The following is a 19,108-nucleotide window of genomic DNA, read 5'->3' on the forward strand; positions in this document are numbered from 1 at the left end:
CTGTTCCGTGCCTTATTCCCAACATTTGTGTGATTAAAAGAAACGGAAAGTCTGCTCCCTCCTCCATCCTTGAAAAGACATTTGAGTCATTTCACTCCTGGTTTCTCTTCTCTTGAGAGAAGAAGACCTAGGGGCTTCTAAGATAATCTGTAACTTATTAGTTTCAGGTTTTTCTCCATCAGCCCCAGCTGAGAAGTTTCACACCTCTAACATAATTCTTCAATCTAGCAGGATCAGTTTGTTTTGTAAGATGGAGGTTTCAGAGGATGCTTTCAGAGCCTTTCATACTTAAAACCAAATGGAACCAACAGGGAAGAACACTGCTGCCTTGGTGCAGTCACGTTCATTTACCACACATCAGAGCAGCCAAAGTACAATTGATGCTTATATTTAAGATGCAGCTATTTTCATTTATCTTTTTGTAGTAAATACAGACAAATGTATTAAAGAATAGGAACCTACTCCTTTCTCTTTAGCTCTCCTTTACAAATGAATGTAAAGTAAACCAGGAGGGCAGGGCAGTTCAGCCCAAACCCTGCTCTAATTTCTGTAACGGAATGAAGATCTGCTTGCAGTGGGTGAACACGGTGGGTGCACAAGGTGCAGGCTATAAGGTGATAATATAACCTGCCAGGATTCCACATTTTTCCTTTAAAAATAGGTTGAATACAAAGGGCAGAAATTTTGTGTAATTTACAGTATAGTTCAAGGCATTGTAATAACTTATTTTACATTGGGTTACTTTTCCAGTAATAGAATGTGCAATTTCTTCATTAGACACCAATTTCAAACCTGTGTTCTCCATTTTGTTTTGCCCTAGAGCTAGACAGTCCCTCTGCTTCAGGCCAAGCCAGATGTAACACTGCTCTCTATCCAAGTCCAGAAACAGAATCCTCCTGGAATGACCACATTTAATAGTCCCTTCCTTTCCCAAACAACAATTTGGATGTGAAGTACAACGGTTGTTTTCAAACAACGGCATTTACTCTGGCCCCAGCATGACTTTTCCAGTCTCTTGTAGGACCTCAGAGTGATGACTTGTAAGTGGAGAGATAACAGGACAGGGCTTCCTAAAAAAACCTACTGTAGCAGGAGTCATGTGGCGCTTGGCCCTGCTGACTTACCTCTTGCAACTTCTCTTTCCGTTAAGAAGAAATAATTAGAGAACTTCACACACATCTAGTTTCCTGACAGCAAGAAGCATCAACAAGGAAGAGAGATTTGACCTTCTAATTTTAATGGAAGTTACTCTTTCTTTTTTAAATAGCTGGAAAAAATGTTAAAGCTTTCATAACCACCCTTTTCAGTTCTCTTTGTTGTTATTCTTCTACTCTGGTCAGTTAGATAATTGCAGTTACCAAGAGAAACCAAAATTTTGTTCTCAAATATAGTAGAAATAAAAATCATACCAGTTGAGTCAGATAAAGATCTTATTCCATCACTTACCACAGCATGGTAGAGCCTCTCTGAATTTGAACTTTTATGATCTTTTTTACTTTGTTCTTAAAACTTAGATTATTTTCTCCGATAGCCCATGCCAAAAGCACATACTCCAAATCAGACAGTTTAGGAGGTCTAGCACGTAGCATTTAATCATTTTTTTCTCAGCTAATTTTCCCTCCAATAGATTAAATTGAAATCCAGTTCTGAAAAGGCTCCAGTCCTAGGGGACCAGAGACTGGAAGCCCAGATAATTACACTGACATTGAAGATTGCCTTTACCATGAACACATTAATTAAATACATTGTAGAGTCCCAAGAGATGCTATTTTTTAATATAAACTTATTTTCCAAATAATTTAGATTATATACAGATTCAAGTAATTCTTCAAAGGCTTGCCTTGTTACCCTAACAAAACATAGCTTTCAAAGTTGACATAAAAGAAGACATTAGTGTGATTGATAGAATACTAGTAACCAAAAATGAACTTAAATAGTTTAACAGTTCTAGTCCTAAGTTTACACAGATCTCTTAACATAACCTACAATGTTTCCCGTGAATATTAACAGCACATAAGCATCACAATGTGTTAGGTGTTGTTTTCTAAACCACAATTTCACTGGTCCCAGGTATTTTAAAACAATAGGACTAAGGCAGCAGCTAGAATACATAAACAATTCTTTAAGAAATATGCTTAGTGCTTTTACCGCTTAGAACCGTGGAGATATAACAAAATACAAGTCACATTTACAGCATAAGGCCCTTTGGTTTCTTAAGCAGCGAATGAAAGAACATTTCTTCAGTGAAAGGCTTTGAAATATAAAGCATGTAGGCTTTCCTTAAAAAAGGTAACTAGTTCTTTCCTTCTCAAAATAGCCAGCTTTAGTCTTCAAAATAATACATAAGAAAGCTCCTGAAATTCCTAGGAAAGAAAAAGTTAAAACCCAACAGTAGTATCTGACAGAGCAGAGATTCTATCATGGGCAAGCTGAACATACATCTCTGGGAAGCAGAAGAAACTGTTTGATTTTCTAGAGAGCTTTATTAAATTTAGAGTAATACAATAAAAACAATCTGAAATACCTGTGTATTTACTATATATCCTAGAGCTTACAAATCTGTGTATTTGAGAGCTCGTTTCATATTCATCTATCCCTTATAAAGACTTGAGTTAAAACAAAATTAAAATGAAACAGTTAATTTTACTCAAGGCAATTTATGGCAGTCTGCTTGTTCACACAATCATGTGCAACCTGTACAAGGCAATCCTTTTCCATCCTCTCAACGGAGCCAAAAACTATGAAGTAATTCAAGCTATTTCTGTGTAACTAAACAGTGTGTGTTTACTTGCGCAGCAATGCTCAGTTAACACAGCTGGGTCAGTCAATATCTGAATTTTACAGAAAACCTTCTTTTTAGGAGGTTCCATAACTACTCATACTCTTTTATTTTCCAACATCAGTCAGAAGTAGTACCAAACAAGCCAAAACACCGGAATATGTAATAAATGTGATCAAGTCACCATATGTATTTTAAAATCCTGTTTAAGTGGTATGCTGCTTGTGCAATGGGCTGGTAACAAGGATCTGACATTACAAAACAACTTGCAAACCAGCATGACCATTGGAGCAGTGGTTCTGGCTCTGTCCCAAACTTTAACAAAATTTTAAAACAACGTCCTGAATCTTGTTGCAGTTTATCACCACATGAATTTTAATTAGCTTATAAGACAAAAAATATAAAATATTTTCACTACTTAGCTCCTTACACGGTTACTGGCCAGAGATCTTTCTACGTAACATGGCTAACAAAACTTTCTTGCAGCAGTATAAGAATTTACTTTTTGCAAACTGTCAGATGGCAAAATGACAGCTTGTGCCGAATTCAGGCAACACAAATTGTCAATAAGAATTTAGCAGACGCTGAAAGGATAGGGCTGCAGGACTGCATTCACTACCACTATTATCCCCTAAGCATTTTTGTTGAATTTGAAAAACAAAACTTTGTAGGACATTTCGTAGGAGTTGATGGCATACACCTCTGAATAACTCTGAGATACTCAGCTGCTTCTTTCTTGACTGAAAATAGGCTTCCTACCTTCAGTGTTCTGGTGTTCAGTAAAGAGACAGGAAATCTTTAACGTGTAAAATGACTTTGCACTTACACGATTCCACTGCAGTACCAGGTGAAAGAAAAATCAAGTCTTTCTTCCAGTCCTAAAGTCTTTAGCTTGCTGGGCTGAAAGTTTCCCCAAATCATGCTTTGATTTACTAATCAAAAAAAGATGTTAATCAGCTTACCCATGATCCAAATGTCATCGATCTTTGAAAGAAGAAAACATTTACCCAAAAAGATCTTTTAAGTCATTGCTAGCCGAGTTGCTGTTTGTCATCGTGTTGGCTGGTTGTGCAAAGTTCTGAGGAGCAAAGAAAGGATTACCCTGTATACCAAAGCCAGTCTGTCCTATCATGTTCATCTGAGGTCCCAAGACTGAATTACTTGCACTTGGAGACCCTTGTGGGGGCACAAACTGATTAACCCATTGGCTGGATTTCTGTTGAGCCAACTGCTTCATACTAACTTTGGGTTTTTGAGGACCAAAAAGATTATCTAAAGCAGACATATCTGGGGGTCTGTTTTGCTGTGCCAGTGGAGAGATTGCAGATGCGGTGTTCATAGGACTGTAATTTGGCATATTGGCAGTTGGTACGATGTTCATCTTGGTTGTTCCTGTTGCACTTGGACCACTGAAGAAATTCTGAGTGGTGGGACCAGCTCCCATAGTGAATCCAGCAGTCTGAAAACCCATATTACTATTTAGTCCGTTTGTTATATTTCTCTTTGTGTTGTCAATAGGTGATGAAAATCCCATTCCAACACCCATAGAAGGGACAGAAGAGAAGCTGGCTGAAGATGCAGCATTAGCTTTGTTGATAGTCAAAGATGACATATTATCTATCAAGGTGTCTGTCAAGTCTTTTGTCTGCAAAACACATAAAATGCAGTTAAATGCTTTTTCCTGTACAAACACTCTAGCAGAAGTCTTTATCACTGCTCCTGCAGAAGTGGCATCCATATTTCAGAAATTAGAATTTACTGCATGGAACTGGGCATGAAATGTAATTATACACAAAAGCAATTAGGTTATTTTCATTCTTTGCTAATTCCAACTAATCGTTATGCACCTTTAATATGACAACTAAGACAATACACAAAGTACTAGACAAAGACATTTGCCTCAGGCTCCTTATGCATAAAATTAATATTTGCCCTTCCAATAATAATTGTTCCTTTGCAAACTCCTTAAATTTCAAAAGTGAGAAATATTGCTGATGATAAAAATGGAGGGCAGATGAAAATTTATTTTAGTTTTTCCTCTGCTGTGACATTGTATTACCAGTGAAAACAAAGGTAACTCACAGGAGAAAAAAAATGCATACAGTACATGAAAGGAAGCAGCATCACATCTCCTAAGGAAACACTGCAGTAGTTTGTTCTTTCTTACCTGCTTCACTGGAGGTGTTATTGTAGTTGCTTGTGGCTTAAGAGGTTGCTGGCTTTTCAGTTTCTGGGCCTGTTCTTGTTCTTTAGCTAACTTCTGCTTCTCTTCAAGTGTAAGCGATGCCTTGAAAAGAGAAAGTATTGGTACTAACTTACACAGATTAGTTATGAGTACATTGATACTTCTATTTCATAAATAGCACTGTCATTTCAATATTACATTGTAGAAAGGTACATACAATTTATACAAAGGAGAAAGTGGATAAGCACAAGTTCGATTATAGAAATTGACATCGCAAAAAAGTATCTACAGTAAATAAGAACAATATTAAAAGTAGCATAATGAGAAATTTGAGCAGATCTCAAACGAAAAGGTGTCACAACAAAACCACTTTAGGCATAAGAAAAAGTGCTCTTCACAGTTTTTATGTCATTACCAATAGGCACTTGATATAGAACTGCAACTGATCATGGAGTTGGAAAGGTAAATTTAGAAGCTTTTCGGGACTTTAACTCTACTTTTGTTAACAATGAAGGATAAAAATCAATAAATCATTCCCCTTTAGTCTAAAATTTAGTAAGAGGATTCACACAAATAGAAAGGAAAATTGTGAAATGTATGGATTCTGGTAAGCAACTTACATAATTAAGACTATGAAAAGAACTTTATGACAGTTTATGATGAAGCTTAATGTTGTATGTCATATCATACTTTATTTTTTGCTTCTTGTATTTCTCCTCATGCTTATTTTTCATTTTCACTTAACTTTGTATTGAAAATGTTAGTCTTTGCTACTACATAAAATTCTACATTTTATCTTCATCTTTGTTGGTAGTTTTATCATAAAGTTGCTGGCTTTGATTTTGTGATCTAAATCAACTCCTGAAGTTTCAGTTTCATTGAAATCTATAACTAGGGAGAAAGAAAATAACCAAAAATTTGTAATCCTAATTGCTGTCTACTTCATACAAAGCTATTTGCAAATAAATACTTTCACAGAAATTCAAGGATGTGATTTGAGCATTTTTCAGTGGACCTTCACATGTGACTATGCATAATGTTGTGCTACAGAAAGTCAATTAGTTTTCTTTTAAAGCTTTAAATGTGATAAATATTTACACATACTCTTTACACAACCATATCAATCTTGTTACATCCATCTAACACAAGATTTCAAAATAAAGTAAAACACACCTTTTTCTGTTTTGATGACATCTCATTCTCTTTACTATCAGATCCACTAGTTAGAAGGTCAGTTCCACTAGTATTAAATACCTTGTCAATCTGTTTAAGTTCAAACAAACAAAACTTAGTTATTTGAAACATTGTAACTTAAAGAAACATAAATATTGACTAAGTAACTTCACATTTCTTTATGTATGAAATGTGATAAAAAAATTGTTGCTTACCTGATTACTTGTACTACTAGATCTTGCCTCTTCAGATACATTCATTTGGTTAGCTATATCCAAAGATCTATACAGTGCAGAGTGTATTTATTACAAAAAGCTAACTTTACAGACACATAAACAACAATTCAGCAATGCAGATTATTCTTCTGTATTTATATAATACAAAAAAATGTATTCTGAGAGCATTGCCATTTTTATGGAAAGTGAATAGAAACTGGAAAATGATCAATATTCTATGCTGTTATGGTTTCTTAGTTATCATTTCACAAAGTCTTAGTTTCTCGTTTAGAATGTGGTGACAAAGACCCTGTGTAGCCCAAGTTATTTTGACTCAGAAATCTCACATTGTATCAGTCTCCATGAAATAGCTCTAAATACCTTCAGATATCACTGTCTTCTAAAAGGCTGCAATATTTAAGTTTATCCAGAACAGATAATCTTCTCAACAACTACAGAAAAGCAACATACCAGATAGAAGCATGACATAAACTGTACTAGTGGAGCTCTATACACACTTTCATATGTAATGAATTATTTAAAAATTATCTACTCAAAATAATAAACTGTGACTGAACTATATGAAAGCAAAAGACTTTACTCTATAAACCTATTGACATCACAATACAATTATCATTCAGGACTATTAAATCTTTGCTGACAACTGTACTTAATTTGAGGTAGAATTCTCAACTACTGAATTAAGAATTGCCTACATTCTGTCTTGCTATGGATAGAGTTTTCTAATATTTGCTAAAAAATTAACTGCTCACTTATTGCTTCTCTAATTCACATATAAATAAACACTTACTTCTGTTGCTCTTGCATGACATGAAGTTGCTCAAGTTTGGTTTTATGTTCTGCCTCCAATCTATTAAGCATATCTTTTATAACACAAATAAAGGAATTGAACTGCAAAAGAAATATACAAGAAGTTTAGATTTTGCAGTATATACCTATAACTGAAAAGGTAATCTCATGAAACTTACAATACACAATATCAAATAAATTGCAGATGTTCAAATAATCTATCATCCACCTTCACTATCTTCCATTAGATAACCAGCTACAAGCAGAGTGCATATCAAAACAGTGAAAACATGTAGCACAAAAAAAGAAGTGGGGCAACCCAGACAAAAACAGAGATCAATATTACCAGATTAATTAAAAAAACTAAATCCCATGATTGCACTTATACTTTACCTGCAACATTTACAAACAAGAGCAAGGGAAGAAACATTAAGATTGAACTTTACATTTTAATTTGAATTGTAATTATGTTAGTAGCTAACTGATATTTGGAAGGTGATAGTATTCACTTTGAAATTTTATACTAGATCACTTAAAGTCACCGAAAAATACAGTAATACTATCAGGTTTTTGGTTTTATTTGTTTGCTTTTCCAACAGACAGAAACATACAGTAATGTATGAATTTTTCTCTGACAATAATTTAAATCTATTCTCTGACAATTTATCAAGTAAAAAGTACACAACATAACCACATGCCTACCTGATTGAGATTAAGATTGTTCTCAATACTAAGAGGAATCAGATGGGGCAATACTTTTCCCGCAAGCTGCTCTTTGGTAATTCCCAACTTCTTATGAGTAAATGTACATTTGTAAATACCTGACATCAAAACAGCAAAAATTGTTAAGTTTAGTAACCTATATTAACAAAGTAACATTCTCTATACGTATTGATCATCTGAACGTGCAATGGCTCTGTGTGCAACCAGGGATAAAGATGACCAACAGAATCACAAAAGCTAAGTACTCATCCACCACACAAACACATTATAGCAAAAGGCTTTGCTAAAGAGGAGGTCCAAAGTGATTCCTTGCAGCTATGAATCCTGCCACTAGTTAATGTATTGTTCTGTCAATTATCTGAGGACAGAGATATCTGAAAAAAACACAAGCACCTGAGTTATCACAAACTGCTAAATTGCCACTGAGAAGTTAAGCTGCGTTGACTAAGAATGTGTTCTCTCCTGGCACACTTAGGATTCTGTGATTCTGGGGTACTGAAGTGTCCAGGAGAACTGCTCTCCAAAGAATCCAAAGATTCTTACCTAAATGTCTGGGACTGTGTTAAACACATGATTGGAAATCATGCACAGTCTTTATCCATGGTAAAATAACTGAGAAAAGAATACTGACAGGCATGAGGGATCCAGTGTTAACCCCACAAGTTCTACAGTGTTTCTGACAGAAGGATTCCTCTGCTTAAATACTTCATCCCTGATGACAAACACTGAATGTACTAGCAAAGAAGATACAGCTCTTCTCACTTTCTATGGCTAGTATTAGAACAGAGATGTCAGCTGGTCAACGAAGATACACACAAGATGGAAGGTATTCAGGTTCCAGAAAAAAAGAAGAGCCCAAGTATATAAAATCAATTTCAGCCCATAATTTCCTAATTAGGGTCCATTTGTTGTTCACTGTATCCAAGTAAAATACAGGTGTAATACAACTAAAGCAAAAGACACACTGTCCCTCATTCTCTGACAGCAAACACAAGTCAAAACTGCAAGGATTAAGGCAAATGGGCAGCTTTAAACTGTTACTGCTAGATAGACTTTTGCTGATTTTGAGCAAATCAAAATAATGCTATTACCACATTGCAGTGTTTAATGAGGGCTGCTTCCAGTACAGCTCGGCTTGTTACAAATGACATCTACTACTTCGTTGTCAGTAAGAGAAACAGCCATAGTCTTCCAGACTTGGCCATGCACTAATACCTCTTTCTAGGAAGTGGCTCTGATCATCTGGTCTCCTTGAGCCCATTTGAGTCGTTAAAAATCAAACATCCCGAGCTAGGAAAGCACCAGAGTGGCTAGAAGAGCACAGCTGGGAGTGATGCCTTCCCTTCCAGAAATAACAAACCACTAGGTTTTGTTAGGTCTTTTGTGAAACTTCACCCAGACTATGCTCCACCTCAGTGCAAAGGCAGTCAAGTTTGCTTAAACATCCAACAAAATGAGTCTAACAAAACCCGCAGCAAAGAGCTGTAGGCTTGTAGACAAGCATTTATCAGCATCTGACATGCAGGAGTGGTAAGGGAAGACAACAGTAACATCTTAAAAGCTCCAGCAGCATCTGAAAGATAGATCACGTACTGTTCTGGGGAAAACAGCCTCTATAGCTCTGTGGACCATACAACTGCCCAAGAACTGCAGTGAGTGCTCAGAAGGGCATTGGGTCTTGGAGACTACAAATATATGTACTAGAGTTCAGAAGTAATAGCAATATGTAAGATAATTGAACAGGAGCATACCTAAGAAACAAAAAGTTTTTAATAGTCACTTTAGCAATACACTATGTAAACAGTATCAATCACAGTACAGAAAGCTTTCAGATTTAAATCAAAGCACAGAAGAGGAGAAAATTGACAGTATCAATTACCTAAAATTCCCATTAGCACTGCAGGTTCCTTGGATGGAATTTGTTGTAGAAAAGGTAAAATATCATCAAGCACAAACCATTTATCCAAGTACTCCAAAATCTTGCCTAAGCACACTAGTGAGTTTACCCGGACCTATGAGGTATGATAAGAATTAAACAAACTCTTTATTATATTTTTGCCTGAGAAAACAAACATCTTACAAAACTCAGAGAAGCAGATGTTACCGAAACTAAACCTTCATATCTGAAAATTCAAAACAAGTAAAAAACCCCCTTTTGTGCCATGAAAGCAAAAAACAGCTACAGAATGCTCATAAAATTTTGGCTTTTCTGCAGGACAAACATACATTATTGCGCAACAATTTTTACAGTATTGTTAACAACTTTAAAAATTGTTAAGAGTAAAAAAAGGAAACAGTGCTTCTGTATTTGTAAAAAGCAAAAAAAGCTCAAAACTCTCAAAAAGAAATAAGAGCATATTGAAGGGCTTTTCTTCAAAGACACAACAGCAGAAAAGCCAAAGGTAGTACTAAAGTAATTAAAGGTAACGACATTTTCTGAAGACTGAGAGATAAACTTATTAGGATACTTACAGCGAGAGAAGAAGTTTGCAAACATGCAGTTTTAATTCTGGGAATTAATGAATTTTTCATTGATGGGTAATCTATTAGATTGGCAAACGTGGGAATTATGTTTAGGCAAAGCTCCTATAAAAAAATCCACATAAGTTTAAAAACAAAACATGTATGTTTATTATATTATTATAAAATTAGTATCAACATTTAAACTAACTTTGATCTTGAGTAAAAGTCTTCTTAATTAGTTTAAAATGTCTTCTTAAACTTTCCTTTAAAGGAAATTTTAAATGAAATATCATGTTCAACCAAGCTAACCTTAATCTATCAGACTAACTTAAAAATAGCTAGGATAATAAAGCATCATGATATACAGAGAGAACCATGGAAAATAGATTTCAAAGAGCATTCATAAATTTATAATAAAATCTTTCGATAGCAAGAATATTTTGCATTTTCACAAAACATCTTTATATAAAAAACAACTTTTATTACACCAAACTGCATAACTTTCCTACATAAGCCATGCAAATCTGAATAAGTGCTATCAACAACACTGGAGCACAATGATAGGCTGAAAGATAAAAAGGGTGCATGAAGATTAAACATACTTAAGTAGAGAAAAAAACCTCAAAACCTGATTTCAACCCAATCTCAAAAAATAAGAGACGGAAAAATTAAGTATATGTTGCAAGTAAATACCTGAGCAACCAAATGACTGATGCATAAAGAAATTCACACCAGCTATTTAGAAATAAAAAACTTTCTCCATAATATTGCAAAGGTAAAAGTGACATCTGATTATTCAATCCCTTCTTTAAGAAATATTTAAGTTTTTTATCTCCATCTCCCACTCTGGAATGCCTTTGGGTAAGTGGAAGTTAATTCCAGAAGAACAACTTTAAAAAAGATAGAAGAACTTTACAGAGGAAGAGAAAGCATAAGGAGAAAAATGAAAATACAGACACATATCAAGTGTCACCACAAGGGATATTAATACAATTTTGCAGTAAATCAGGCCTTCCAAGGTAACTATCAGAACACACATTCTTACCAATAGGACCTCTCACTGACTGGCAAGAGCATGCATGCCTACACAGGCAGTGTAGTATAAATGCATATTCTCCTTTTTGCTATCGGTCTATGGTTGCTAGTAAGAACTTAGGATAATAGCATCACAACAACAGTCAAGTCAATTGGTTACACTCTGGAAAATAAGGGAACTAAATTTTACTTTACCAAGATAATTTTTCTTTAATAAAACATTTATGTCTTTCAGTATTCAGGAATATTACATGTCTTTACATATTTTTTTTCCCCAGGTAAACAAACAAACCAATACATAAAAAGTTGGCACGTCAGCTTAAGAGGAAAAAAATTGTTTAAATAAAGGCTTCAGTTCCCATACCTGGATCTGAATTGAAGGTGCTTCCAAGGCTCTATAAACCATTGGTAGAACACTGTTCTTTATTTCATCCGGTGGAGTTTTGGTTAGAAGCAAATCCATTTTTTGCAAGAAGATCAGCAAAATCTAGTAAAAGAAGGACAAAAGTTTTGACTCTAGAAACATCCATGTACAATATTAAGTGTGTTGTATCTTATCATAAAAACTTCAGAAGTTTTCTTGTAACTCAGTAAATGTGATCACTTACCATGTTGCTTGCCTGAAGGCATGGAAGACAAAAAACACTTTGACATATTATTGCGTTTTAAAAACAGTAAATACAAAAACCAAACACAATACGCATGATCTGGACTAATCCTTTGGAAATAAGAAATCATAATGGCTAAGGAAAGAGTTCTTGTTTCTACTTACAACATGAACTATTGTCAATATCCACCCATAGAAAACCTTTATACATATATCACTATTCAAAAAGCTAAACTTTAAAAAACTATGGCTCAAATGCTGTCCTCAAAGCATTTCAGCACAACTCCACATACAAAAGCTGTATTCAATCTGTATCTACAATCAAACTAAGGACAGAATGAAAAGAATATTACAGCTACTATATGGATACAAAATAATTTCTTTCTATGTCAACTGGAAATTGTATATCATAAAACAAAAAATCCCAAACAAAAATGTACACATCACATTAACCTAAAAAGCAACACTAGAACAAAACATTTATCATTTGGGATTCACTATACTTAGGCTTAGCCATCTAAATATTAGCTACTATTCTAAGTTACTCATCCAGGCCCTGTCTCTAATACAGAGACCCAAGTCTCATCTCCAATAGATGAGACAACTTGCTACAGGTGACATTGACTATACATTGGTATCTAGTCTCCTTTTAGAAAATAGGTTAGACTAGCTGGATAAACTTGTGGTGAATGGTATCACATTAATAATAAAAATCAGTATTTCATATGAGGAAAATATTCCTACTTTTAAGTCTAAAAAAAAAGCAGCATCTGTGCTTGTATGTCAAATACACTGAAGAAAAAAAAGTGTAGAAATACAAGTGTACATTACAAGTTTACTCCTTTCATTTGCTTCCTTTACAAGGAAGAAAACCAAATTATTTTCAACTGTAGCTCATGTGTGTTTTCTTGTATGTTTAGAATTACCTAAATTGTACACTTACACACATCAACTTATTCATTCATTCCATAAACATTGATTCTTATGCAGTATCTAGAAATTTGGAAGAATTAGTGCATTATTCTAGAATGAAGAATTTCTGTTTGTCCTAAACTTTGTTTTTTGACACATACATGCACTCACAACTCTGTTATTCTCTTGTCTAGCAACTCTGTGATACTGTTGCATGATAGTTTCTATGTTGGTTAAATGCATAGTTTTGAAGAAGAAATCATTTGATAGTTTTGCAAATCTGGAAAGGACATGAATGAAACTTGTTATTTTGCAACTAGAAAATCTCCTTTAAAATAAGAACCAGATGTTTGAACATTTAACAGACTGCTTTTAAATTAAACATTGTACTATATAGTCATTCAGATTTCACAAAAGCAGTTCAGCTCTTTTGCACTGGCTGGCAACGCTCTTCAACTACATTGAAAGCGGTTGTACTCTAAAGAATTATGCTAAAGATGTGTTCCATTCATTCATACAGAGCCCAGTAGTTGTCTAGGTTCACTTTGGTGCACTGAATTAGAATAAGAATTTATAGCACATCATACACTAACTATGGATTCCCCTAGATATGAATTAAGGATTTGTCTATACTGGGAAGTTATTGCAGATTAAGCTAGGATATTAAGTTACAGTACACTTCCTCATGCTCACTCCAAGGGTATGATATCAATGAGTAGCTTAACTAAATATTCCATTTTCATGTTATAAATTCCCTCATATAAAGACATTGTAAACACTGGATAAGGGCTTCTTCAAAACGAATTACATCAGCTTCCCTATGATACATTCACTTCCTAACTCAAGTATCCTGTGAATGCCAAGCAATAGGCCCCTGATACAAAACTAAAACATGTTGAGAAAGTGTTTAGAAGACTGACACTTGCCCTATCCACCCCTCTCCATGAGTTAAAAACACACAGGAACTGAACAATTTTGCCTTGCACAAAGACAGTCGGACCTGGAAATCTGTCATCTGGCACTCCAAACTGTTTCCTTTTTTAATTCCTGAATTCCTGGCATATTAACTTTGAAAATTTGTTCTACATTACTTAAATAAACTTTGCCATACTAGAAGTACCACACAAATACCAGTGGAATAAACCATCCAGCACTTAGTGTGCATGAAGAGATATCAACATATGAATTTAATATCTAGAATGCTATAGAAGAATTTTGCAAAGCTCACTCTTATGAGCTGGCACAAATCCTGTATTTTGCTTCCCTCATTTCCCACGAAATAAAACAGGTTTTATGTCCATTATGCTCCACATACAACTTTGCGACAAATATTTTGCAGTGAGGATTGTCTCACAAACTGATGTTAAAGGTAGCAAAGCACAATGTCACCTTTTAGGATGACACAGCACAAATAAGATGTTCCCTGGCTTTCGGTTGGTTAGACATTCAATTTTTTCAAGACAACAACAGCCTCAATGTACCAAAAGTAAGTAGTAGTAAGTAGTTCTAATTTTCTGAAGTAGTCTCAGTTACGCAATTGTCCCCTTTCCCCTCTTCCCCAGTGTAATGAGAATTCTCTGATCCAGTTTTCTGAAACCCAGAAATAAAAGGTCTATTTGTTCATTTCTATGTTTATCTTGCCCCTTAAGTGTTCTGCAAAGAAATAATAGCATCCAGCAGTTAAGTAAAGGAAGTTAGATTTCTCTGTGGAGGCACAATGCCTGACTTGTTGACAGAATTCCCAGGAATCACCATGCACGTGGTGTTGATATGCAAATGTTTTGTTCCTTTACAATAAAGTCTCCTACTCTTGTGCACCCAACAATGGAAAAAGGTGTATTTTACAGTTAGCTTGTTAAATAAAGTGAAACAACTTTCACAAATTTGTGCACAGTCTTCAAATAAACACTATTTTATTCTCATCAATAAACAGCACTTTTTAGGAGAGTGTCAAAGTTAAAACTTTTCCCCCTCACAATCCCAGCATCAGCAATCTGGATAAAAGAAAAAAAAACAAACACAAAAACACCATAAAATTGTAGCTGCAGCTACTTGGTAGAATATGTGCAGATATTGTACCGTACAGCCCTGCTCAGATGGGCTATAAAAGTGACAAAATAATTACAAATACACCTTCTATAACAATTCAAATATAAGAATGAGTGGTAAACTAAATGTTTCATTTATTGCTACTCTAATGTTATCTATAACAGCAAATAGACCCTCAGAAAACACATCTTAAACAAAAAAATACCAAAATGGGTAAGGGCTTTGTGAATTTCCTGGAAAAATGCATTTCACATGAATCAAGACTGACTGCCTGGGCAACTACAGAGCAGAATGGGCAGTCTGTATGAAGCTGGAAAAGGGAAATAGAACAATTAGTCAATTTCCTGGGGGGAAAAAAAAAAAACAAACCAAACCAAACCCAAAGGGAAAAACGGCAATCTGAAGCATATTAACATACCTGGATTGGTTCTTGTTGCTTAAAAACAGGACCCAGATCAGGTAGAATAAGCCTGATATATTCTTCTTTGGTGCATTCCTCAGCAATTAGGAGAACATTAGGCAAGACAAAGGGTACCATATCAGGATTCACAAATTCAGAAGTCAAGCAAGGCAAAATCCGTTGAATTATAACACGCTAGAAGGAAAAAAACCAAAACTGTATCACATTGCACTGCATTGCAGTAAGTTACTATTGTGCCAGCTGAAGAGCTTTGGTATTAATCTAATATTTACAAAAGAGCAGATAGACAATTTTCAATTTTGAACTCATATTTTCACAGTACACCCTAGCTAATTTACATTGTGCTACTTTGCTTACTTTTCTCTGTTTGCACTGAAAACGTAACTGGAGACTGGAACAACTGTGATGACCAGCAAAAAACAATTAACTGTACAGAAAATAGGACTTGCAGCCACACACATGAATGCTGATAAACTTATTCTATATGCTTTCTTAAAAAAGACACTTAGCAAAGATCCCTCAAAAATAATCAGTTCTTCAGTTCACCATCGCTCACTGAACAAACACATAAACCTAGTATACTCCCTGTAAAACTCCAGACACATTCCCTAAATGGGATTCTGCTAATAAAAGAGAATTTTACACTGTGAAGCTCTGCAGTAGAGTTAGGCATCCTTAAATGCTTTTAAAGTCAATTAAGAGAAATAGACAGTTCAAAAGCACAGTCACTTCTTTCATAAAATATACTTTCAAGACAGAAAAAAAAAAAATCAATGAATGCCCTAAAGATGATTAGGTCAGTCAGTGTCTAAGGTTAAATGAAATATATCCCATCTATTTCCAAAATTGAAGTACCAACAATTTCTGATCAAATGAAAGTGGTTGAACTCAAGTCTTAAAGGTCTTTTCCAACTGTAAGGACTCTATGATTCTATAAAAAAAAATGAAATTAAGAAGTGTTAAGCATGAAGTCTGAATTTTGCACTGTGTACTTTGAACATAATTGAAAATAAATAAATTTAATGCAGCAGTTAAGAAGCTCAGCTACTCCACTATGTAGTAAACAATACTATTTTTCTATCACATCGGCATTTTGCCTTATATACATTAAAGAATATGACAAAGAAAAGGAGTCAGTCTAGACACAGAGTTGTGGAAATCACACATGCTGGTGTCTGCTCATCTATTGTGCAGACCTTAGGGTGTAGCAGCAAGTTCTGGCTACAAATTTTGGGAAGACGCAGACAAACAGCTTCAACAAGGTAACGATGCCTGGAATAAGATCTTTACTTAATTATCCATAAGACAAATATTAAAGTTAATACCATTAAATATAACGAGCTTAAAGAAGGACATGCTAAACATATATGACTATGTTACTTAACTCTCCAACCAAATCATGTTAAACATCACTCCATGGTGGGGAGCAAAGAAGGTTTTACTATAAGAGATCTCTTCTTTTTTATTTTGGGGGGTTTTTTTGGTTGTTTTTTTTTTTTTCTGGAGAGAAAGAGTTTGAAGACCTAGAAGAGATATTTGATGGGTTGTGCTGCTCTTCCTCCACCCCATACAAAGATGCCTTCTTCGTAACAACTGTACCTTCACTCTGTGGTGAAGAATACCCAGGATAAGCATTGCTGACATTATTAGCATATAGTAGCTCTACCACAGTAAGTGCATTTATCAATGAATAAATCTCAAATCTTTTGTATCTGTGGCTTCAATAAAGGAAATTCTAACCCTTAAGTTTGTAAAACTTTCAGTGCGTGTCCCAGGAGGGACTTTGACAGGCAAATGTCAAGCTCTCACTTTTACTGTGACAAGTGTCTAAAATTACACAGAATAAATAAATCAGTAATGACAGATATTTGTCTTTGAGGTTTTTGGGCCCTGTTAGCACAAGAAAGCACTTAGTCTGTTGAGGGAAGGAAGCTTTGCATCATTCAACATTAAAGTAATACCTTACTATGAAAAAATTTGAGGCAATCTTATTAGGAGAAAAGATGGCAAGATGACTTCAAAGAGCTATGATAGCACCTGGAAACGAATGGAAAGCTTTGTGTGTAGAAAGAAGACAACTCCGTTTTAAAGTAGGATGAACTACAAGAAAACATGCAAATGCTGGTTTCTTACACATACTGATAGCATAATTTGCTATTTTCCATTTAAAGAATTATTGACAACTCATGAGCATTTCCACACCAATTATTTTCTAATCTCCTTTCCTACTGCTCTGACAGTTTCATGGCAGTCTATTATGGTACAATGTTACACAGAAGTTAATAGACGTTTGCGTATTTTTGAAGTCAAGACATTGTACAGACATACCTTGGGTAGTTTTTGCAGAACCTTTGGTAGCCCTTTAAAGAACTGTGATTTCTGAAGGTTATCCCTTTGAAACAATGAATCAAAATACTGAAGCGTCATTGCTCCTACATCATCGAAGAATGGTATCTAAAAATAAGATTAAAAGCTTGTGATCTGGAGGGAGACAACACTGACACTGTTACAAAGATCCCAAAATCACTTATTTACCTTTCCAATGCACTATAGTAAACCCTTACAATGACGTGCCTCCAACTAACAACTAGAAAAGTACACTTTTACATACTAAGTACTACAATGGTCATAGAGAAAGGTTGATTGTCAAGATGGAACTTTCCTGACATTTCAAAGAAACTCATGCATGTTATATGCACTTAAGTTAACTCATTGTATACGAAACAACATTTTGTCTACAAAAAAAATGGAATGAAAAGTAAAAACCTTGATTAAAAGTTCTGCTAAGAATAATTATGCTATTTAATATTACAACAATCGATCACTTATTAGGCCATCCAGATCTATCACCCCTGGAAAGTTATAATGAATCAACAAGTATTTATAGGCAATAAATCCATAATTACATACATTTCTCTCCAATGTTCAGACCCACTTGTAAATCCTGTCCACTCTAATTTCTCATGTGACCTCTCATGTTTGCATTAGTTAGGAAAAAGGGCACATGTCTTCTTAAGTATTGTGTAACAATCCATATACATGGACTAGGCTTATAAAAATGGCACCAACAAAATACCACAGAGTTTCATCTATAGCCATGGTATATCTTATTACTACTGAGAGAGCTGCTTCATTATTAATGAAAGACTGGTTAAAATGCATGATGATAACACGATTGTTTATATAAAAATCCATCAACAAATATTCAGGTTTCAGCTAGCAGATGAATCAAAAGAGTATAAGAATGTCTATCCCAGACTTACATGGACTGATATGAAAAGTTCTGCACTCAAAACCTTGCATAGGTAATATTCTTCCTTCCTGCTAGCTCTCAGTTTTGCTTAAAGCCAAAGTATTGTCTCTCAGACTATTTAGACACTTATTTTCACTTGAAAAAATGTGCAAAAAGAAAGGATATAAAACATTTAAAGATGGTCTGCTCTAAGGCAGAAAGAGAAGCCAAGAGGAAGGCAACCAGAAAAGCAGATTGCAGCAGGGCAATACAGAAGAAAATAATCTATCAGCAGAGAATACAAGATAGGCTGCATTGTAGACTTAAATAAGTCTTCTAGATCACACTCCCAAATGTATGTGATCGTGGAATTCTACACAGGTTAAGACAAACTAGTTAAAACTAGCAAGGTAAGCCTGCACATGTCACGTTCCATTTTAGCTCATGTCATGCTGGCCATAACAAACAGTTTTTAGAACTAAAGCTCTAATATGTCTACACTTC

The 19,108-nt window shown here is 34.9% G+C and overlaps 1 protein-coding gene across 2 annotated transcripts in view; it reads right to left on the minus strand.

The window, feature by feature from the left end:
• Positions 1 to 1,565: 1,565 nt before the first annotated feature.
• SCYL2 (SCY1 like pseudokinase 2) overlaps positions 1,566 to 19,108 on the minus strand; it is a 34,876-nt gene continuing 17,333 nt past the window's right edge. For both annotated transcript variants that reach the window (XM_062014983.1, XM_010210510.2), the window contains 11 exons: positions 17,701 to 17,826; positions 15,370 to 15,546; positions 11,748 to 11,870; positions 10,358 to 10,471; positions 9,765 to 9,897; positions 7,865 to 7,983; positions 7,164 to 7,264; positions 6,353 to 6,419; positions 6,138 to 6,227; positions 4,947 to 5,066; positions 1,566 to 4,424 (listed from right to left, as the gene is read on the minus strand). In XM_062014983.1, the coding sequence (XP_061870967.1) occupies positions 3,783 to 4,424; positions 4,947 to 5,066; positions 6,138 to 6,227; positions 6,353 to 6,419; positions 7,164 to 7,264; positions 7,865 to 7,983; positions 9,765 to 9,897; positions 10,358 to 10,471; positions 11,748 to 11,870; positions 15,370 to 15,546; positions 17,701 to 17,826 (1,812 nt within the window). In that variant the 3' untranslated portion in view covers positions 1,566 to 3,782. The remainder of the gene's footprint in view (positions 4,425 to 4,946; positions 5,067 to 6,137; positions 6,228 to 6,352; positions 6,420 to 7,163; positions 7,265 to 7,864; positions 7,984 to 9,764; positions 9,898 to 10,357; positions 10,472 to 11,747; positions 11,871 to 15,369; positions 15,547 to 17,700; positions 17,827 to 19,108) is intronic.

This window comes from Colius striatus, chromosome 1 (assembly GCF_028858725.1).
Source record: "Colius striatus isolate bColStr4 chromosome 1, bColStr4.1.hap1, whole genome shotgun sequence".
NCBI classification, from domain to species: Eukaryota; Metazoa; Chordata; class Aves; order Coliiformes; family Coliidae; genus Colius; species Colius striatus.